Source organism: Hypanus sabinus, chromosome 9 (genome assembly GCF_030144855.1).
Source record: "Hypanus sabinus isolate sHypSab1 chromosome 9, sHypSab1.hap1, whole genome shotgun sequence".
In the NCBI taxonomy this organism is placed as follows: Eukaryota; Metazoa; Chordata; class Chondrichthyes; order Myliobatiformes; family Dasyatidae; genus Hypanus; species Hypanus sabinus.
The window spans coordinates 168,628,510-168,652,627 of NC_082714.1; the positions used below are offsets into that span (position 1 = coordinate 168,628,510).

General features: G+C 39.5%; 1 protein-coding gene across 3 annotated transcripts in view; it reads left to right on the forward strand.

Moving 5' to 3' along the window:
- The window catches only part of tubd1 (tubulin, delta 1), a 73,250-nt gene that overhangs the window by 14,418 nt on the left and 34,714 nt on the right, over nt 1-24,118 (forward strand). For all 3 annotated transcript variants that reach the window (XM_059981113.1, XM_059981115.1, XM_059981114.1), the window contains 2 exons: nt 717-933; nt 12,339-12,570. In XM_059981113.1, coding sequence (XP_059837096.1) covers nt 717-933; nt 12,339-12,570 — 449 coding nt within the window. The remainder of the gene's footprint in view (nt 1-716; nt 934-12,338; nt 12,571-24,118) is intronic.

Below are 24,118 nucleotides of genomic sequence, written 5' to 3' on the forward strand. Positions count from 1 at the left end.
AAGTAAGATATTATAGGCTCGTATTCTAGTCACTATTGCATTCCTGTTTTGGGATCTTGTTGTATTCGAAAGGAAGTTTCATTTAATCCAGTCAAACTATGACCACACTTAAGTAAAATACCCCTAGACAGTAGACACTAGAATACTACAGCACAGTACAGGCCCTTTAGCCCTCGATGTTGTGCCGACCCATGTATTCCTTTAAAAAAAAGTACGAAACCCACACTACCCCGTAACCCTCTATTTTTCTTTCATCCATGTGCCTGTCCAAGAGGCTCTTAAATACCCCTAATGTTTTAGCCTCCACCACCATCCCTGGCAAGTCATTCCAGGCACCCACAACCCTCTGTGTAAAAAAACTTACCCCTGATGTCTCCCCTAAACTTCCCTCCCTTAACTTTGTACATATGGCCTCTGGTGTTTGCTATTCGTGCCCTGGGAAACAGGTACTGGCTCTCCACCCTATCTATGCCTCTCATAATCCCATTGACTTTAAAATGAATTGTGTGAGTATTAGTGTATTACTGTCACATACAGTGATACAGTGAAAAACTAGTCTTGTATACTGTTCGTACAGGTCAAATCATTGCACAATATATTAAGGTAAAGCAATTACAGAATGCAGAATAAAGTGTAACAGCTTTCCAGTAAATAATAAGGTGTAAGATCATTACAAGTGTAGTGAAACTTTGTTTTCTCTGTGTTTTGATGCTCAGGTTTTGCGTTCATGGTCCCCGACACGAAGAAACTGTGATGGACCTGGTCCAACGGGAGGTTGAGAAATGTGAGCGGCTCAGTGGTTTCTTGACGATGATGAGTCTGGCTGGAGGGACTGGGTCCGGGTTGGGTACATTTGTTACTCAGTGCCTGCGGGATAGATACCCACACTCATTGATACTAAATCAACTTACGTGGCCTTATGGAACTGGAGAGGTAGGCTACATCTCTACCCTGTCATAAAGTTTGTACGGATGTTGTGTCCCACTTATGCTGATGTCAGTGCAGAATGATAAAACTTAAACAACATTGTCAGTAGGATAGAAATTGACTGCTAACCTGGAATCTTTGTAGAAATTTATTTATAGAGCCTGTGGTGTTTTTTTTCTACTTAGCCCAATAGTCAACTACAATCAGTAGAATGAAAACTTGGTTTTGTCTACATAGGTGCATTCCAGGGAGCAGCACCCACAATGCTGCAGTATGCTCTTTTATATCCGTGGCATCAATCATACTGCAAAAAGAAGCAGATCTGCTGCGTCTAAGGTTGTTAAAACAAATTGGGAAGGTCATGAGAAATAAAGTGTCTTCTAGAGGATGTAGAGCAGCTGAATGGTTAGGTGCATAACGGATGATATACATTGTGGGAAAATATGAGGTTAACCTCTTGGGTTCAGCATTTGTCAGGAGATGGGAAGATGATATTCAAGGGAACATGGTGTTCATGTACATTTAGAAGCTAACATGCAGATGCAGCCACAGGTAGAAAGGCAAATAATATATTGATATATTATGAGGAAAGTTGACAAGGGTAAAGCAGTGGATGTTGTCTATATGGACTTCAGTAAGGCCTTTGACAAGGTTCCACACAGAAGGTTAGTTAGGAAGGTTCAATCGTTAGGTATTAATATTGAAGTAATAAAATGGATTCAACAGTGGCTGGATGGGAGATGCCAGGGAGTAGTGGTGGATAACTGTTTGTCAGGTTGGAGGCCGGTGACTAGTGGTGTGTCACAGGATCCAATGTATTGGTCCAATGTTGTTTGTCATGTACATTAATGATCTGGATGATGGGGTGGTAAATTGGATTAGTAAGTATGCAGATGATACTAAGATAGGAGGCATTGTGGATAATGAAGTAGGTTTTCAAAGCTTGCAGAGAGATTTAGGCCAGTTAGAAGAGTGGGCTGAACAATGGCAGATGGAGTTTAATGCTGCTAAGTGTGAGGTGCTACATTTTGGTAGGCATAATCCAAATAGGGCATACATGGTAAATGGTAGGGTATTGAAGGATGCAGTAGAACAGAGTGATCTAGGAGTAATGGTGCATAGTTCCCTGAAGGTGGAATCTCATGTGGATAGGGTGGTGAAGAAAGCTTTTGGTATGCTGGCCTTTATAAATCAGAGCATTGAGTATAGGAGTTGGGATGTAATGTTAAAATTGTACAAGGCATTGGTGAGGCCGAATTTGGAGTATTGCGTACAGTTCTGGTCACTGAATTATAGGAAAAATATCAACAAAATAGAGAGAGTACAGTTTTTCCGGTGATGTCATCGTCAAGAATGGCAGCTTAAGTCACTAGCGCCTCCGGGAAAACGCGTATTAAGCCCCATTAACCCATCAAATATAATATTTTTCGAAAAATATTTGAAGTGAAAAGAAAGGCAAGAATGGGGAGAAGAAATGGAAATAAAAAAAGCGACACTGTGGAGCCTGCTTTCGAGAGGAGTGCAGCGAGCGGCTCTCCAACCCGACCGCGTGTTAGCGAGACGACTGCTGGTCTTCGTTCAGATGAAGCGGCAAATATCTTCGAAATCCTGAAAGAAATAATGGTGGTCCAGAAAGATATGAAGCAGCAGCTCCGTGATATTAAGACAGAGCTCGCCAGTGTTAATCAAAAAATAGTGGTGGCAGAGACTCGCATTGAGAAGGTGGAAGATTGCATTCAAAACATGGAACGGATACAATAAAAATAATACATCACCAAAAGGTAAACTGCTTGACCTGGAGGGAAGATCACGGTGGAAAAATATCAGAATCTACAACGTTCCAGAAGGAGCGGAGGGCTCGTCTATGACGGATTTTGTCAGAAAGTTACTACGGGATACGCTGGATCTTCCCCCGGCTATGAAGCTGGAAGTTGAAAAAGCCCACCGCACGTTAGTCCCAAAACCTACCCAGGATAGAAAGCCACGCTCAATAATAATTAAATTCCTTTGGTACAGCACCTTGGAGGAGATTCTACAAAGGGCCTGGGGTAAGAAGAGTGTGTTTTTAGAGGATAAATTAATATATTTCAACCAAGATTACCCCCCCCCCCCGCAGTCCTCTAGAAATGCAAAGAGCAAAGAATACTCCGAAGTAAAGCGAATATTAGAGCAAAATAAGATTAGATTTCAAACTCCGTACCCTGCTAAACTTCGAGTGTTTAATGACAACGGGACGCGGTTGTACCAGACAGTGGAAGAGGCGACTACAAACATGAAGGCCAGAGGGTTTCCCGTCAGCATGACCAAAACGAAGGAAAGCCTGGCTGAGGAATTATCCCGCTCGGCTTGGGAAATAGTGCAAGAAACGAGAAGGCAGGAGATCGGAGGAGGCTGAGAGAAACATATCAGGAAGAGACCGGGAGTTTCCCAAGACAGTCCTCACCCCCTTCAGAAGAGCCATAAGGTTTGGCTAACTTTAAAAATGTTGAGAAGCTAAACAGAAGCAAAAGTACACGGTGATATACCTATCTCGAGAAATATTTATTACAATGTGGATTTTATATTACTTAGTTGTTATTCTTTATTTGCTCACTTACTCCTTTTTCCCCACCAAAATGACTATATATATATATGTGTGTGTGTGTGTGTGTGCGTGTGTGTGTGTGCGCGTGGATTTGTTCACTGACTTTTATAAACACTGCAATTGGGGACCTCAACTCACAAGTAGGAGGGGTTATCCCCCACAGCTAGACATTTCCTCTAGCTCAACACAGGGTCATTTACCAGGGACCTCAGCCTTGGAATCACACGTTCGTTGCCATTTTTGTTATTATTTGAGTTTCTTGGTTCTTATTTGTTCAGGGAGTAGATCGATTAAGTTTTATTCTAATTTCAATGATACATTGACAGATAAATACAGACGGCTAAGGACAAGGTAAAATTCATTTCTTTTAATGTAAATGGGCTATTAAATCCAATCAAACGTAAGAGAATTTTATCCAAAATGAAAAAAGAACAAGCCCATGGAGTATATTTACAGGAAACTCATTTAAATGATAATGAGCATAAAAAACTAAAGAGAATGGGCTTTACTAATCTGTTTTTCTCCTCATATAAATCAGGACATAGGAGAGGAGTTGCTATTCTTATCTCAAGTAAGCTAAATTTTGAAAAAATATTCAAAATGGGAGATAAAGAAGGCAGATATATTCTGGTAAGGGGGAATACAGATGGCAATTCAGTAACTCTATTGAATATATACACACCCCCGGGAAGTGATATTGGTTTCTTTCAGAAAATTACTGATATTATGGTAACGGAAACAGAAGATCTCCTGATATGTGCGGGAGACTTAAATTTACAATTACAACCAAACTTAGACTCTTCCAATAGAAAAACCTATGAAACAAAATCTTTACATAAGAAAGTTAATACACTTTTTGAGGATGTTGGTTTAATTGGAACTTTTCCCTGACAGAAGGGATTACACTCATTATTCTGCTCCACATTCTGTATATACAAGAATAGACTATTTCATAACATTTGGAAAAGACAAAGACAAAATAAACACCTGTAGAATTGGGACAATAGATGTAAGTGATCATGCACCTGTATATTTATCTGTTGATTTTGACCTACAACCAAAGAATACCATTTGGAAACTAAATTCAAGTCTACTCAATGATCTGTACTGTAAGGAACAAATTAAAAAAGAAATTGGTCTCTACTTAGAATTTAATGATAATAGAGACGTTTCACCTCCTATTTTATGGGATACACTGAAGGCGGTCTTAAGAGGGAAAATTATAGCGATATCTTCATATAAGAAAAAAATGAATAAAACATTAGAGGAATTACAAAATAGGCTGAAGGAACTAGAGAAAAAACACAAATTGAATTTGGCACAGGATACATTATGGGAAATTAAAAAAATTAGGAATGAAATAAATAATTTGGCTACGCAAGAAATCAGGAAAAACTTAATGGTTCTGAAACAGAGACATTATGAAAGTGGATCGAAATCTATGAAAATACTGGCATGGAAACTAAAAAAAAAGATAGCAGAAAATACAATTCATAGAATTAGGGACCCAAGAACAAAAATGATAAAAAATAAGCTAAGTGCAATTCAAGAAGCTTTTGAAGTGTTTTACAAAACGCTATATTCCAAAGTTCCAGGGGGAAGCATAACCCAAATTGACACCTTCTTGAATTCTCTAGAGTTACTCACTTCAAGCGAAGAGCAAAATAGAAGAATGACTGCTGTCATAACTGAAGTTGAATTAAAAGCTGCAGTTAGTAGTCTTAAATTAAGCAAGTCACCAGGATCAGATGGGTATATGGCAGAATGGCACAAAGAATTTAAAATTGAGTTAATTCCTGTTTTATTCCCCACACTGAACTGGGCTCTAAAAAAGGCATAAATGCTACCCAGTTGGAAGGAAGCAATAATCTCAGCTATACTGAAAGAAGGCAAGGATAAAATGGAATGCGGGTCATTTAGACCAATATCCGTTCTTAATGTAGATTATAGATTATTTACCTCCATCATGGCCAAACGATTAGAGGAGTTTCTACCCATACTGATATGTAACGATCAGACAGGTTTTATACGATAATGCCAGATACAAGACAATATACGAAGGACACTTCACATTATGGATCATATAAAAAAAATAAAATTGAAGCAATAGTGATAAGCGTGGACGCTGAAAAAGCATTTAATTCAGTTAATTGGAATTTTCTATACAGAGTGTTACATAGATTTGGTTTCCAAGACACAATTATTAAAACTATACAGACACTATATGACAATCCTACTGCTAGGATTAAAATCAGTGGATATTTATCAAATAGTCTTACCCTAGAAAGGGACACGAGACAGGGTTGTGAATGGTCACCACTACTCTTTGCATTATATCTGGAACCATTAGCTCAATACATCAGACAAAATGAAGATACCAGGGGAATTACTATTAAAGGGACAGAGCATAAATTGACTTGTTATGCGAATGACATTTTGATCTATCTAGGGCAACCAAGGTACTCTTTGCCTAAATTGATGCAATCCTTTGAACAATATGGTCAATTATCAGGATACAAGATCAACATAGATAAAACCCAATTACTTACATATTAATTTCATATTCAAGAGAAATTGAAAGTCAATACCCCTGGGCATGACACACTGAGTCTTTCAAATATTTAGGCATCATCATGCGAAAAGATTTGGCAAAATTATCAGAATGTAATTATCAGCCTTTATATAAAAAAAATTAAGGAAGATGTGGCAAGATGGAGCCTGATTCCTTTTTTCAGTCTCAGTTCAAGGATTGAGTCTATTAAAATGAATATACTGCCCAGACTGTTATATCTCTTTCAGACCCTACCAATAGAGATTAATCAAAATCAATTCAATGAATGGAACAAGATGCTATCAAGGGTAAAAGGCCTAGAGTTCGTCTCAAAACTTTGCAATTAGCAAAGGAAAAGGGGGGATGGGGCTTGCCTTCTCTTAGAGATTATTATTTTACAGCACAGTTGAGAGCTGTGATATGTTGGTGCAACCCATCATATGACGCTCAATGAAAAAACATTGAGGAGCAGGTACTTCCCATCCCCATACAAGCAATTTTAGCTGATAACAACCTGCAAAGGTACATAAATACTATTGATAACCCATGGGTGAAATTGACTCTTAAAATATGGAAGACTACTATAAAAGAATCTAGAGGGAGATATTGCAATTCTTAAATGGTGTGCATATGACTCTGATATTACACCAAATAAATTGATGCTAGATTTAAGGACTGGACAGCTAAAGGAATAACAGTTCTTTGCAACATAATGAAAGAAGGAACAGTGTTCAGTTTTGAAATGCTTAAAAAGAAACACTTATTAGAAAAACAAGATTTTTATCGGTATTTACAGATGCGACGATATGTTAATAAGACACTTAAAAATGTAACCAAGGCAAATACATGCTTGATAGAGCTCTTTAGAAAAGCATATAATTCAGATAATGGTAGTAGAATCATTTCAAGCATGTATAAGGGTTTGTCAAATCTTAAAACACGTTCGACTTCATACATTAAAACAAAATGGGAGAAGGAAGGAGGGATAATTATATCTGAGGAAGAATGGACAACAATATGGAGATATCAATGGAAGTGTACCAGTTCACAGAAATGGAAGGAGTTTGGATGGAAAAACTTGATAAGATTTTTTATTGCACCCTCTCAGAAATCCCATTATGATAGTAACCTCCCTGTTTGCTGGAGAAATTGTGGAAATCAAAATGCAAATCATTATATTTTTTGGGACTGCCCTGTTATCGAAAACTATTGGAGGAGGATACACAATGCCCTATAAGACATCTTTAAATGTGAAATACCCTTGGAGAGTAAGACCATATATTTTGGATATATACCTCAAGAATGGTAGAAGAGATAAATATTTAATGAATATACTGTTAGTGTCTGGTAAAAAGACTCTTACTAGGAAATGGTTATCACAGGAGAGCCCAACTTTAAATACATGGATGGAAATTACAATGGACATTTACAAAATGGAGAAGATAACAGCATCTGTTAATCATAAGCTGGAACAATTTGATTCATACTGGGAAAAATGGTTTAACTACATAGTGCCTCATAGGCCTGATTTTATTCTCACAAATCAATGAATCTGTTGTAAAAAAAAGATCACTCCCTACTTGTACATAGTTCTTTCCTTTTGCTTGTTTTTTCTTTCCACTCTTTTCTATAAGTGTATACCCCAGATAAATACTTTGTGGAGATTTTGTGATATATATGATTATATGATATATATGTACAATGTCTGAAATACATCTTATGGAAATGTTTGTTTGATGAACTTCAATAAAAAAATAAATTACAAAAAAAAATAGAGTACAGAGATTTACTAGAATGTTACCTGGATTTCAGTACCTAAGTTACAGGGGAAGGTTGAACAAGTTAGGTCTTTATTCTTTGGAGCGTAGACGGTTGAGGGGGTCTTGATAGAGGTATTTAAAATTATGAGGGGGATAGATAGAGTTGACGTAGATAGGCTTTTTCCATTGAGAGTAGGAGAGATTCAAACAAGTGGACATGATTTTGAGAGTTAGGGGAAGTTTAAGGGTAACACGAGGGGGAATTTCTTTACTCAGAGAGTGGTAGCTGTGTGGAATGAGCTTCCAGTAGAAGTGGTAGAGGCAGGTTCAGTATTGTCATTTAAAGTAAAATTGGATAGTTATATGGATAGGAAAGGAATGGAGGTTTATGGGCTGAGTGTGGGCCAGTGGGAATAGGTGAGTGTAAGCGTCGGCACGGACGAAGGGCCGAGATGGCCTGTTTTTGTGCTGTAATTGTTATATGGTTATATTGATTTTTAATGGTAGAGAATTTTGGTACAAAAGTAAAGATGTCTTTATGATATCACATGTGAATAACGTGTACAACTTTGGTCTCCTTTTTTAATATTAAAAAATATACTTGCCATAGAGAGGATATAATGAAGATCCACTACACTGGTTTTTGGTTTGTAGGTCCATCACATCAGAGGAGCTCTAGTAGCCCCGATCTCTATTTAGAATCAAGAAAAATGAGATGCAGCCTAATTCAAGTGTACTAGTTTCATAGAAAAATCAATGGGGATGACTTTTTTTCTAGCCGAGGAGCCTCAAAATATGTGATAGAACATTTAGGCCCAGTTGTCCTGGGGAGAGTGAAAAAGAGATTCAGTTCAGCATTGACAGACGGTCCTGTTGGAGCACTGTCCCATTGGAGAGATTTTGTCTTCTAGAACATTGAATAGTAGAGCAAAGTATAAGCCCTTTGTCCCATGATGATGTGCTGACTATTTAACCTAGTCTAAGATCAAACTAACCCTTCCCTCCCACATAGTCCATTTTTCTTTCATCCATGTGCTTATCCAAGTCTGCTAAATATTGCTAATACGTCTGTTTCTACCACCACACTCTGTGTTGGGGAAAAACCTCTGACATGCCCACTATACTTTCCATCAATATCCTTAAAATTATCCCCTCTTGTAATAGCTATTTTCATCCTGAGAAAAAGTCATGGGTTGTCCACTAAATCTATGTCTCTTATCATCTTCTACACCTCTGTCAAATCACTTCTCATCCTTCTTCAGTCCAAAGGGAAAAGTCCTAGCTTGCTGAATTTATAAGAGATGCTCTCTAATCCAGAGAATATTCTGGTAAATCTCTTCTGAACCAATGCTAAAACATCCAAAGTTCAAAAGTAAATTTATCATCAAACTACGTATATGTCAGTTGCATACACTCATCCTTCCTATAATAAGTCAACCAAAACTGAACTCAGTACTCCAAGTGTGGTCTAACCAAGGTTTATAGAGCTGCAACATTACCTTATGGCCTTTGAATGAAATGCTAAGCTAATGTCATTTGTGGAAGGAGAGGAAGTGGAAGGACACTGTTGAAAGAAGACTGACAACCAAATAGAAGTATTTTGTTGCCTGTGAAACATTGATAAAACACTAAAGTGCTGTATGATACAAGTTTTTGTGCAAGTTCTATTTTTAGTGTCAGATGAAAACACTGCCTTTAGCTGTGAGTAAGTGGAGGGACACGTGAAAGAACATCTGTCAAGAGATTTGGATTAAAGAAGATGGCATTCAGATTCCTTAAGAAGTGACAATTTCTGCAGAAACTGGAAGGCTTACTTGAGACATTAACTCTGTTTCCCTTTCCTCATATGCTTCCTGATCAGTTGAATGTTTCTAACATTCTACACTTTTATAAACATTAGGTTTCTCCCTGGTACCTATTGGCATCCACCATTAATCATTTTGAATTTTGGCTCAAACATGTCTTTCTATCTTTAATGTTTCACCCCACACTATGAATTCTACAAATCAGAAGCAAAACATCACGAGTTCTGATGAAAGGTCATCAATCTGAAACATTGAAATTGTTTCCCTGTTCATAGATGCTGCTTGAACTCAATACTACCAGCACTTTCTATTTATATTACCCATTCTTCAACTTGTGCACAACTGCATGTTCAGACTTGAATGTAATATTTTAATCTGATGTTGAATTCATCAGTATCTCAAAATCCACAAAACCCAAATGAAAGTAACTCATTCACAATCCCTCAGAGCTGTTTAAATAGAACTGTTGAAGATCTGCAATTCTAACACATTGCATTAGTCATATAAGTTGTATCCATCTGTTACTTATTCAAAACTTATTCTATTTGGAATCCAGGTCATATTTTCATTTTCTTTGTGTTCCTGTAATGGGTAGTTTTCACTGAGCTGAGCACATTTGTTACTTACAGCGATGTTTTTGTAATACAAAAAAGCATGGAATTACAAAAATTTTGAAAGTGATCACAGAAGTGTAAAAATATTTGAGTTGTTTAATCACTGTTTAACTGTTAAGCTATTTTCCTTTGTAATATATGCTGTACTATTCTAGCTTCCAATTATGAGGCCTTTAGCACATGAAGTCAATGCTGGTCCTCAAGGCAATGCTCTCAATACTCTTGCTTCACAGTAATCTATTCTGTTGCACTTTCCCATTACCACCCCTTGAATCTCCCACCAACCATTGACTATGGGGTGATTCAAACGTCGTTTCATTTTTTAACTGCATTGCAATTGTGGTTTCTAAATGACAATAAACCGAAATTCAATTCAATTCATATTGCCAATTATCCAAAAAGCTAGCACTGCATTGGAATGTAGAGTGACTGGAAAACCCAGAGCAAACTCACATGATCACAGAGCTCCACACAGCTTGTTCTAAGAGCAGGGGTTCCCAAACTTTTTTATGCCAGTTTGGGAACCTCTGTTCTAGAGGTCAGGATCAAATCTGTGCTGTTAATGCTGTGAGTCAGCTACACATCTGGTGTACTATGGTACTGCCCTGACTGACGGATTTGTCATAAGAGGAATTTATGCAGACTAGATTTAGACTCTCTTCAATTTAGTAAAATGAGAGGTGAACTTAGCAGGTTATATCATATTCTTGATAGGCTTGAAGCAATATTAAAACAATAGAAATGTTAGTGGGTCTTACAACTGGAACTCTAAAATTAGGGTTGTGTAGTAACTAGTGTGATGTTATTACAGGTCGGGGCATTGGAGCTTGAATTTCAATTCTGGCACCATCTGTAAGGAGTTTTTATGTTCCCTCTGTGACCATGTGGGTTTCATCCAGCGATCTGGTTTCCTTCCACATCCCAAAGACAAATGGGTTGGTGGGTTAATTGGTCATTGTAAATTGTCCTGTGATTAGGTTAGTGTTAAATTGGTAAATTGGGTCATAGGGTCCAAAGGCCTGTTCCATGCTGTATGTCCAAATAAGTTAAATTATAGGTGGGGCAAGGCAGCAAGACACGTCATGAGGTAACAAAGGAAGTTTATTGTAGCTGCTAGAAGATAATACAACAAAGGGCATCAGTTATTTTGCAAACTTGATTCAAGGGTACTTGATAATGCACCAGGGAATGGGATGGTCCAACATTATATGAGAATATTCTAACAGAGTCATAGAAAAGTTCATGCTGAACCATTTAAACTGCCTACTCCCATCAACCTGCACTGGGACTATAGCCCTCCGTACCCCTACTATCAGTGTACCTATCCAGGGTTCTCGTAAACGTTGAAATCAAGTTCACGTGCACCACTTGCACTGTCAGCTCATTCCGCACTCTCACCACCCTCTAAGTGAAGAAGTTTCCCCTCATGTTCCCCTTAAACTTTTCAGCTTTCACCTTTAACCCATGACCTTTAGTTGTAGTCTTCCCCCAACCTCAGTGGAAAAAGCCTGCTTGCATTTACCTTATCTATACCCCTAATAATTTTGTATACCACTATCAAATGTCCCCTTAATCTTCTACATTCCAAGAAATAAAGAGCTTAACTATTTAATCTTTCCTTATAATTCAGGTCCTCCAGTCCCAGCAACATCCTCATAAATTTTCTCTGTACTCTTTCAATCTTATTAATATCTTTCCTGTAGGTAGGTGACAAAAACTACACAAATTACTCGAAATTAGGCATCACCAATGTCTTATACAACTTCAACATAACATCCCATCTCCTGTACTCAGTACCTTGATTTATGAAGGCCAAAGTGCCAAAAGCTCTCTTTACGACCTTATCTACCTGTGACGTCACTTTCAATGAATTATGGACCTGTATTCTCAGATCCCATGTTCTGCACCACTCTTCAGTGCCCTACCGTTCACTGTGTAGGACCTGGTTGGTTCTGTTAAAGTGCAACAATGGGATAATCAAAGGGATGTTCCACTAGGGTAACATAATGCGGAAGGGTAATTATAGCAAGTAGGGATCTCGTAGGCATTTTGTGTTATTACATTTCACTATTGCTTAAGAAGAATTTTCTTTTTCAGGTAATTGTCCAGAATTACAACACAGTGCTGACATTGTCTCACTTGTATCAGTCATCTGATGCACTACTCATTCAAGAGAATGACATAATTCACAGGATTTGTTCGCAGCTAATGAATATAAAACAGATCTCCTTCACAGATATGAACAAAGTAATTGCTCATCAACTTGCAAGTGTCTTGCAGCCAGCATGGACCAGGCTGCATGCAACAGAATATAGTTCAAATCCTCTTGGTAAGAGAAATCTACCAGTTTTAAATTGTGTTCTTTTCCATTTGTTCCTTTCCCCAAGTTTCATTGTTTGTGGTACCTTTATAATCAGACAATGAGTATTTTTTACTAAAGATTCCAAGTTTTATGATGGAAAGATAATGAACTTTGGATGTTGTAAATTTAGTCAAAAGAAAGAGAAATGAATATGACATTTCCTAAGCTGAAATCAGACATGTAAATGAAACAGGAAAGAACTTTAGCAGAAACAAAATGGGCCATGAAATATCTTTGGTGGGTTGGATTATGAAAATGCAAAGACATTTTATACATACACTCAGTGGCCTCATTATTAGGTACATCCTGGCCACTGAGTGCAAGTTCATAGTCCGGTACTCTTGTAGCCCATCCCCTTCAAGGTTCAATGGATTGTATGTTCAAGATGCTCTTCTGCACACCACTGTAGTAACTCATGGTTATTTGAGTTACTGTCGCCTTCCTGTCAGCTTGAACCAGTCTGGCCATTCTCCTTTGACCTCTCTCATTAACAAGGCATTTTCACCCACAGAACTGTGATCACTGGATGATTTTTTCACACCATTCTGTAAACTCTAGAGACTGATGTGCATGAAAATCCCAGAAGATCAGAAGTTTCTGAGATGCTCAATCCACCCCATCTGGCACCAATGGTCAAAGTCACTTAGACTGTAAGGTGTAGTTGCAGAATTAGGCATTTGACCCATTAAATTACTCCTCAATTTCATTATGGCTGATCTCTTAGCCCCCATCTCCTGCCTTCTCCCCATATCCCTTCATGCCCTGACCAATCTAGAATCTGTCTGCCTCAGCCATAAATATACGTAAAGGTCTGGACTCCAAGGCTGCCTGTGGCTTGAATCCCATAGATTCACCATTCTGGCCAAAGAAATTCCTCCAAATCTTCTTTCTAAAAGGACACCCCTCTATTTTAAGGCCGTGTCTTCTGGTCCTAGACTCTCCCACCATATGAAACATCCTCTGAACATCCACTCTATTGAGGCCTTTCACCATTTCATAGGTTTCAATAGACAATAGACAATAGGTGCAGAAGTAGACCATTCGGCCCCTCGAGTCTGCACCGCCATTCTGAGATCATGGCTGATCATTCACTATCAATATCCAGTCCCTGCCTTGTCCCCATATCCCTTGATTCCCCTATCCATCAGATATCTATCTAGCTCCTTCGTGAAAGCATCCAGAGAATTGGCCTCCACCGTCTTCCGAGGCAGTGCATTCCACACCTCCACAACTCTCTGGGAGAAGAAGCTTTTCCTCAACTCTGTTTTAAATAACTGACCTCTTATTCTCAATCCATGCCCTCTGGTACTGGACTCTCCCAACATCTGGAACATATTTCCTGCCTCAATCCTATCAAATCCTTTAATTATCTTAAACGTTTCAATCAGATCCCCTCTCAATCTCCTCAATTCCAGCGTGTACAAGCCCAATCTCTCCAATCTCTCTGCGTAAGACAGCCCTGCCATCCCAGGAATCAACCTAGTGAATCTACGCTGCACTTCCTCAATTGCCAGAATGTCCTTCCTTAAACCTGGAGACCAAAACTGTACACAATATTCCAGGTGTGGTCTCACCAGGGCCCTGTACAAATGCAAAAGGACATCCTTGCTCTTTAGGTTCATTTAAGTTGCCCCTATTTCTTCTGAATTCTAGTGAATACAGGCTCAGAGCCATCAACTGCTCTTCATATGATGAACTATTCAATCCTGGAATCATTTTCATGAACTTTCTTTGAAGCCTGTACAGTTTCAGTACATCCTTTCTAAGATAAGGGACCCAAAACATTACATTAGCACACACAAAATGCTGGAGGGACTCAGGAAGCCAGGCAACAGCTATGGCAGAAAGTACAGTCAACGTTTCAGGCCAAAACTCTTTGGCAGGACTGGAGAAAAAAGGCTGGAGTAGATTTAAAAGGTGGAGGGGAGGGGAGAGAGAACCACCAGGTGATGGGTGAAACTTGGAGGGGGAGGGAAGCAGTAAAGAGCTGGGAAGTTGATTGGTGAACGAGACAGAAACCATGGAAGAAAGAAAAATGGGAGAGGAGCAGCAGAGGGAGGCGACGGGAGGGCAAGAGGATAAGATGAGAGAGGGAAAAGGGGATGGGCAATGGAGAAAGGTGGGGAGTTGGGGCATTACCAGAAGTTAGAGAAATTAATGTTCATGCCATCGGGTTGGAGGCTACTCAAACGGAATATAAGGTGTTGTTCCTCCAACCTAAGTGTGGCCTCATTGCAACAGTGGAGGAGGCCATGGATGGACCTATCGGAATGGGAATGGGAAGTGGAATTACATCCTGGTTGTTATGTTCTTGCCCTCTTGAAATGAATGCCAGCATTGCATTTGCCCTCTTCACCATTGACTCAACTTACAAGTTTAATTTTAGGGAATCCTGCACAAGGACCCCCAAGTCCCTTTGCACCTCAGATTTTTGAATTTTCTTTCCATTTAGAAAATACTCTACCCTTTCATTTCTTCTACCAAAGTGCATGACCATACACTTTCTCAACACTGTATTCCATCTGCTATTCCTTTGCTCATTCTCCTAATCTATCTGTGTCTTTCTGTAGTCTCTCTACTACCTCAAAACTACTTGCCCCTTTACCTGTCTTCATATTGTCCACAAACTTTGCAACATCCAGGTCATTGACATATAATGTAAAAGCAGTGATCCCAACTCATGCCCCGTGGAAACCCACTAGTGACTGGCAACCAACCAGAAAAGGCTCCCTTTATTCCCGCTCTTTGCCTCCTGCCTATCAGCCACGTCTTTATCCATGCTAGAATCTTCCCTGTAATACCGTGCACTCTTAACTGTCAAGCAGCCTCATGTGCAGCACCTTGTCAAAGGCCTTCTGAAAATCCAAGTACCCACATCAACTAGCTATCCTGTTTGTTATTTCTTCAAAGAATTCCAACAGATATGTCAAGCAAGATTTTCATTTGAGGAAACCATGCTAACTATGGCTTATTTTATTATGTGCCTTCAAATACCCCAAAAACTATATCTTTAATGATCGACTGCAACATCTCCAAACACTGTGGTCAGACTAACTGGCCTATAATTTCCTTTCTTCTGCCTCTCTCCTTTCTTGAAGAGTGGAGTGACATTTCCAATTTTACAGTCTTCTAGAACCATTCCAGAATCTAGGGATTCTTCAAAGATCATTACTAATGCTTTCACAATCTCTTCAGCCATCTCCTTAAGAACCTTAGGGTGTACACCATGTGGTTCAGGTGAATTATCCACATTCAGACCTTTAAGCTTCCCAAGAACCTTCTCCCTAGTAAGGGCAACTTCACACACGTATGACCCCTGACACTCTGGAACTTTCACCATATTGCTGTTGCCTTCCACAGTGATGACTGACGCAAAATACTTATTCAGTTTGTTCCTTGTTCCCCATTACTACCTCTCCAGCATCATTTTCCAGTGGTTTAATATCTATTTTTGCCTCTCTTTTACATTTTATGTATCCAAAGAAACTCTTGATATCTTCTTTAATATTACTGGCTAGCTTACTTATGTATTCCATCATTTCCTTAATTGATTGTTTAGTTGCCTTCTGTTGATTTTTCAAAACTTTCCAATCCTCTAACTTCTTACTAATTTTTGCTCTATTATATGCCCTCTCTTTGGCTTTTATTTGCTCTTGTTAGCCAAGGTAATGTCATTTTGCCCTTAGACTATTTCTTCCTCTTTGAAATGTATATATCCTGTGCCTTCTGGGTTGCATGCAGAACTCCTTTTACTCCACTGTAATGCTGATATATCTGACTTTAGCTTCTCCTTCTCAAATTTCAGGGTGAATTGATCATCTTACAATCACCAGCCCTAAGTGTTCTTTTGCCTTAAGCTCTTTAATCAATTCCCGTTACCTTGCACAATAATCAACCCAGAATTTCTGCTCTAAAAAGCTATCTCATAGGCACTCAAGAAGTTCCCCTCTTAGGATCCAGTGCCAACCTGATTTTCCCAATATATTGAAATCCACCAATACTATTGTAAAATTGCTCTTTTGGCATGCATTTTCTATCTCCCATTGTAATTTGTAGGCCACATCCATACTACTGTTTGGGGGTCTGTATATAACTCTGATCAGGGTCATAAGGCAATACATTTCTCACATGTCCTTATTCACAATCAGCTTTGATTACATGAATTTATGTATGTACCTGGCTCGTCAGTCCCCATCTCATTCCATTTGTGCAAAAGTTATTTCTATTCATCTGCTGATCTCTGCTTAGAAAAAAGTCTGCTAAAGTCTTTAGGTTTCAGAAGCTTAATAACTACAGCAATATATTTTAAAGGTTAAAGTAATAAGTTGTGCTGTACTTTTTTTTTGCTAGAGCTGTGCTCATCTCTGTGCACACTCTGTGTTTGAACTTTTCAGAATTTGTTTTTCCCAGTTTCCCTACAAAAAAAGCTTCTGATATCCAGGAACATCAGAGCCAATAAATCTGATGTAGCTTTATGAATCCAGATAACTAGCTCTTGATTCAGCATTTAAAGTAAGATTGCATTGTTCACATTATAATTTTGTTGATTTGTAAAATGCACTAAATTATGAAATGGTAATTTATGTAAGCAAAAATAAAAACAGTAGGCATATCTATATTTCGGCAAGGATTAATAAGAAAGAACATAATTTAAGGCTTGCACCTGCAGAAGAGATCATTCTTAAATTGTACAAATATTAATGAAACTAATTGATTAGGTATTTTTCAAAATAATCAATTGTTGTATCTGTATACATCAGATAATGTTAAAAATGCTTTGTTTTATATTTAAAGTTATTCATCAGAAGCAAGAGACAATCATTTCCCAATCTCTACCCATCCTATTCTCAAGTACACTTTTTCAACGGTTACTGGTTTTACTTAGGTGAAAAAAGTTTTCCAACAATTCAAAATTACATAAGATCTGAATGTTTCAAAGAAGTGTATAACTTTTCAATAGATGAAGTGACTATTTCCTGAGAAGTAACCATCCACATGAATGCTGTTGTTCCAAATGTTCCATGCTCAACTATTTCTTTATGCTTTTTATCATGCCACTGTCCTTTGTCAGGGTAAATGAGGGCAACTAGACCAATTCTGCATGGAAAATTGAACTAAATTGCAATAAGCAAGCAGGTGTTACTTTCACTGAGGATGGGTGAAACTACAACCAGAGGCTATGGGTTAAGAGTGAAGGGTGAAAAGTTTAAGGGGAACATGAGGGGGAACATCTTCAGTCAGAGGTTTGTGAGAGTGTGGAATGAGCTGCCAGCATATGTGGTGCATGCGATCTCGATTTCAATGTTTGAGAGAAGTTTGGGTAGGTATATAGATAGTAGGGATATGGAGGGCTATGAACAGTGCTCCTTCTACCCTTTTAGTTCCTTAGCTCTACTCGTAGCGATTCAACACTTTTTTTGTTGGCTCTTTCTAATGATTTGATTTCATTTTTTACCAACAGAGCCACGCCACCTCTGTCCTATTCATACAAAGTGTATCCTTGGACATTAAGCTTCTACCTATAATCTCTGTCAGCCATGATTCGGGGATGCCTACAACATCATACATGCCAATCTGTAACTGTGCTGCAAGTTCATACACCTTATTCCGTATACTGCACGCATTCAAATATAATACCTTCAGACCTGTGTCCAACATTTTTGATTTTGTCCATCTTTTACATTGCAACTCATCCTATTGACTGCAATTTTGCCCTGTCATCAGCCTCTCCTTTCTAGGAGTCTCACTACACATTGCCATTGTTTGAAAACCAATGACCTCAACCTCAGCACTATCACTCTGGTTGCTATTCTCCTGCCAAATTAGTATAAACCCTCCGGACCTACTCTCGCAAACTTGCCCGCAAGGATATTGGACCCCATGGATTCAGGTGTGACCTGTACTTTTTGTACAGTTCGTACCTTCCCATTTCTTCCCCAGTCTGATGTTGATCTGAGCAACAACTGAACCTGTTGACCATATGCTGCCACGTGATTTGCTGATTAGGTATTTGCATTAATGAGAAGGTGTACCTAAATAAAGTGGCCACTGAGTATAAATACATTTTAAAAGGAATGTTGTATGTATTTGTCATCACCTCACTTAAGAAAAGAAGAACTGCTTGAGTTTCTGTCCTCGGAGCAAAGGAGATTGAAGGAAGGTGCAATGATTTTGACATTCTTATATAAATTTTTCAAAGAAAATCTGTCCCCATTAAGTGACTACAAGGATTAGAGGTCAGTGGTTTAAGGCTTTTGGTATAACATGCAGGTAGGATGTGAGGAAGTATGCTTTAATGCAGTGATGGTAATGACCTGAATTTTGCTGTGTATGAGGATGTACTGGTTCTGGGTAGGAACTTGAAGGGTTATGTGGATATTGGACTAACTGACCGAGTACACTATAGTCATAATCATTCAGTCTTCCCCAACCTGAAGCCCTCGTTCAACCATGAGATGCACAATCTACTGAGGGCCAGATCAGAGGCATTCAAGTCTGGTAACCAAGAAAGTTACAGGAAGTCCAGGTACAGTCTCTGGAAATCCATCTTGGGTGAAGTGGTAATTCCGGTCTAAACTCGAATCAACAAAGGATGCTCGACAGTTGTGGCAGGGCTTGAATATTATCACCTCTTATCAAGTGACATGGGCGACTCTTCTGGAAGTGAGTCCTGGTTTCCAGATGAGTCAACGTCTTCAAAGCTTGCTTTGACGATCAATAGACAATAGGTGCAGAAGTAGACCATTCGGCCCTTCGAGCCTGCACCACCATTCTGAGATCATGGCTGATCATCTAACTATCAATACCCGGTTCCTGCCTTGTCCCCATATCCCTTGATTCCCCTATCCATAAGATACCCATCTAGCTCCTTCTTGAAAGCATCCAGAGAATTGGCCTCCACTGCCTTCCAAGGCAGTGCATTCCACACCTCCACAGCTCTCTGGGAAAAGAAGTTTTTCCTTAGCTCTGTCCTAAATGACCTACCCCTTATTCTCAAACCATGCCCTCTGGTACTGGACTCTCCCAGCATCTGGAACATATTTCCTGCCTCTATCTTGTCAAATCCCTTAATAATCTTATATATTGCAATCAGATCCCCTCTCAATCTCCTTAATTCCAGCTCCTTAATTCAACTGCCACATCCACTGATGAGCCTGTGATGTTAGCCTCTGAGGCTGGCATGCAAGCTCACTTCAGGAGTGTGAACCCACGAAAAGCGTCCGACCTAAATGGGGTATCTGGCCAAGTACAAAAAAACCTGTGCTGACTGGAGTATTCACTGAGATCTTTAAACTTTTGCTTTGGCTGTCTGAGGTACCCACCTGCTTCAAGCAGGCTTCAGTTATGTCAGTGCCTAAGGAAAATGTAACCTGCCTAAATGACTGTTCTCCACATTGTACTTACATCCACAGTGATGAAGTGTTTTGAGAGGTTGGTGATGAAATGTATCAACTGGCTGAGAAGTGACTTGTATCTGCTCTAAATTACCTACCAGTAAGACAGGTCCACAGCAGATGCCATCTCATTAGCTCGTTACTCAACCCTGCTCTTTATCGACTGCCATTCAATACCATCATCTCCTCAAAACTAATCAATAAGCTCCAAAACCTTGGCCTCAATACCTATCTCCTTGTGCAATTAGATTCTCGATTTCCATACTTGCAGGCCCCAGTCAGTTTGGATTGGCAACAACATCTCCTGCACATTCTCTATCGGCACATATCCTCCACAGGGATAGGTGCTTAGCTCCCTGCTCTACTCCCTTTACACTTACATCTGTGTGAGTAAGCACAGCTGCAATGCCATCTTCAACTTTGCTGACAACACTGTCATAGTCCGAATAATAAGTCAGCATAAAGAAGGAGATTGAAATTCTGGCTGAGTGGGGCCATAAAAATAACCTCTTACTCAATATCAACAAGACCAAAGAGCTGATTGTTGCCTTCAGGAGAAGGAAACTATAGGTCCATGATCCTTATTGGAGGATCTGAGGTGGAGACAGTCAGCAATTTAAAATTCTTTGTGTTATTATTTCAGAGGACCTGTTGTGGGCTAGAATGTGTGAAAAATGTACAGCAATATCTCTACTTCCTTAGGAGTTTATGGAGATTTGGTATAACATCTAAAACTTCCACAAACTGCTATAGATGTGTGGTCGAGAGTGTACTGACTGGCTGTATTACGGCCTGGTATGAAAAAACCAATGCCCTTGTACAAAAAGTTGTACAAAATTCTACAAATGAAGTGGATACAGCATAGTCCATTAAGGGTAAAGCCCTCCCAATCATTGAGCGCATCAACATGAAACATTGTCGCAAGAAAGTCGCATGCATCATCAGGGATCTCCACCTCCCAGGTCATGCTTTCTTCTTGCTGCTGCCATCAGGAAGATACACGAGCCTTAAGACTCATGCTAAAGCTGTTGGGAGTGGTTTAAACTAATATGACGAGGGGATGGGAACCAATATGATAGAACTGAGGAGGAGCCAGCAGGTTTACAAGTAGATGATGGGTGTAACATGAATGTAAGGAAGGACAAGCCAATGATAGGGTACAAATACAGACAATATTGTATCTCATTATTTACTCAGACAGTAAATTGTACCTCAGAGGCAAAATTCAAAAGGGCGAAGAATGCAGGATTGAAGTTGCTGTATTTAGATACACGTATTCAGAAGAAGGTGGGTGAACTCCTGGTGCAAGAGGTTGGTCAGTATGATGTTGTAGCATCCCTAAGTCATGGTTGAAGGAAGGTCATGATTGGGAGTTTAAAATCAAATGATGTACTTCATATCAAAAGGATAGACAGGAAGGCATAGGAGGTGGTGTGTTTCTGTTGGTAAGAGATGGAATTCCGTCTATAGAAGGAGGTGATGGTCAGAGAACTTGGGTGGAGTTAAGAAACTGCAAGGGTAAAAAAACCGTTATGGGAATCGTAATGGGTCTCCAAATAGTAGCCAAGATGTAGGGTTGAGATTGCAGAGGGAGCTGATAAGGGCATGTAATAAGGGTAATGTCACAATTGTAATGAGGGATTTCAACATGCAAGTAGATTGGTGTTGGATCGCAAGACGGAATTTATTGAATGCCCACAAGATGGCTTTTTAGAGCAGCTTGTGCTAGAGCCTACTCAGAGAAAGGCTATCTTAGATTGGGTGTTGTGTAATAGCCCAGATCTTATTGGGGAGGTTAATGTAAAGGAACCCTTAGGAGGTATTGATTATAATATGATTGAATTCATACTACAGTTTGAGAAGGAGAAGCTTAATTCACATATATCAGTATTGTAGTTGAATAAAGGGCAATACACCATCGATGCCTCTCACCTTCTTATACACCTTTATCGTGTCACCTCTCATCCTCCACTGCTCCAAGGAGAAAAGTTCAAGTTCACTCAACCTATTCTCCTCATGCTCCTCAATCCAGGCAACATCCTTGTAGCTCTCCTCTGCACCCTTTCTACAGTTTCCACATCCAAATAAATATGTGGACTATTTTCTAAACGGGGAGAAAATCCAGGAATCTGAGATGGAAATGGACTTGAGAGTCTTTGTGCAGAATACCCTAAAGATCAACTTGCAGGTAGAGTCAGTGGTGAGGAAGGCAAATGCAATGTTAGCATTCATTTCAAGAGGTCTAGAATACAAGAGCATTGACATGATGCTGAGGCTTTATTATGCACTGGTGAGGCATCACCTTGAGCATTGAGATCAATTATCAGAATAGGTTTATCTCCAACATGTGTTGTGAAATTTGTTAACTTAGCAGCAGTAGTTCAATGCAATACATAATCTAGAAGAATAAATAAATAAATCAATTACAGTATACATATATTGGAGATTAAAAATAGTAAAATACAGAAATAATATGTATTTAAAAAGTGAGGTAGTGTTCACTGGTTCAATGTCCATTTAGGAATCATATGACAGAAGGGAAGAAGCTGTTCCTGAATCGCTGAGTGTGTGCCTTCAGGCTTCTGTACCTCCTACTCGATGGTAACAGTGAGAAAAGGGCATGCACTGGGTGCTGGAGGTCTCTGATAATGGACGCTGGTTTTCTGAGACACAGTTCCTTGAAAATGTCCTGGGTAGTTTGTAGGCTAATGCCTAAGATGGAGCTGACTAAATTTAGCTTCTTTCAGTCCTGTGCAGTAGCCCCTCCCATACCAGACAGTGATGCAGCTTGTCAGAATGCTCTCCACGGTACATCTATAGAGGTTTTTGAGTGTATTTGTGACATACCAAATCTCTTCAAACTCCTGTCGAAGTATATTCGCTGTTTGCCGTCTTTATAGCTGCATCAATATGTTGGGACCAGGTTTAGTCCTCAGAGATCTTGACACCCAGAAACTTGAAACTGCTCACTCTCTCCACTTCTGATCCCTCTATGAGGATTGGTTTGTGTTCCTTCAGCTTACCCTTCCTGAACTCCACAACCCAGCTCTTTTGTCCTACTGATGTTGGGTACAAGATTGTTGCTGTGACACCACTCCACTAGTTGGTATATCTTACTCCTGTGTGCCCTCTTTTCTCCATCTGAGATTCTACCAACAATGGTTGTTTCATCAGCAAATTTATAGATGGTATTTGAGCTATGCCTAGCCGCATAGTCATGGGTATAGAGAGAGTAGAGCAGTAGGCTAAGCACACACCCCTGAGGTGTACCAGTGTTGATCATCAGTGAGGAGGAGATATTATTGTCAATCCGCACAGTCTGATCTTCGGGTTAGGAAGTTGAAGGTCCAATTGCAGAGGGAGGTACAGAGGTCCAGGTTCTGTAACTTCTCAATCAGGATTATGGAAATTATAGTGTTAAATGCTGAGCTGTAATTGCTGAAAAGCATCCTGACACAGGTGTTTGTATTGTCCAGGTGGTCTAAGGCCGTGTGAAAAGCCATTGAGATTGCATCTGTCTTTGATCTATTGTGGCAAATTGCATTGGGTCCAGGTCCTTGCTGAGGCAGGAGTTCACTCTAGTCATGACCAACCCCTCAAAACATTTCAACCCTGTAGATGTCAGTGCTGCTGGGCGATAGTCATTAAGGCAGCTCACATTATTTTTCTTAGGTACTGGTGCACCAAGAGGAGTTGTTCATGAAGCATAGTCCTCCATCTCTGCTTTTGAGCTATCTTGACAGTGTATAGTAAACCCGTCAATCTAAATTGCCACCTCACCTAAAAAAAACAATGTGCTGGCATTGGAGAGGTTCAGAGGTGGTCCACAGGAGAGGTTCTGGGACTGAAAGTGTTATCATATGAGGAACGTTTGATGAACGTTGGATCTGTACTCACTAGAATTTAGAAGGATGAGGGGGGGATCTCATTGAAACCTTTCGAATGTTGAAAGGCCTGGACAGAATAGATGTAGAAAGGATGTTTCCCATGGTGGGGAAGTCTTGGATAAGAGGTCACAGCCTCAGGATAGAGGGGCATCCATTTAAAACAAATACAGAGAGGATGGTGAATTTGTGGAATTTCTTTCCATAGCTAGTTGTGGAGACTAGGTCATTGGGTGT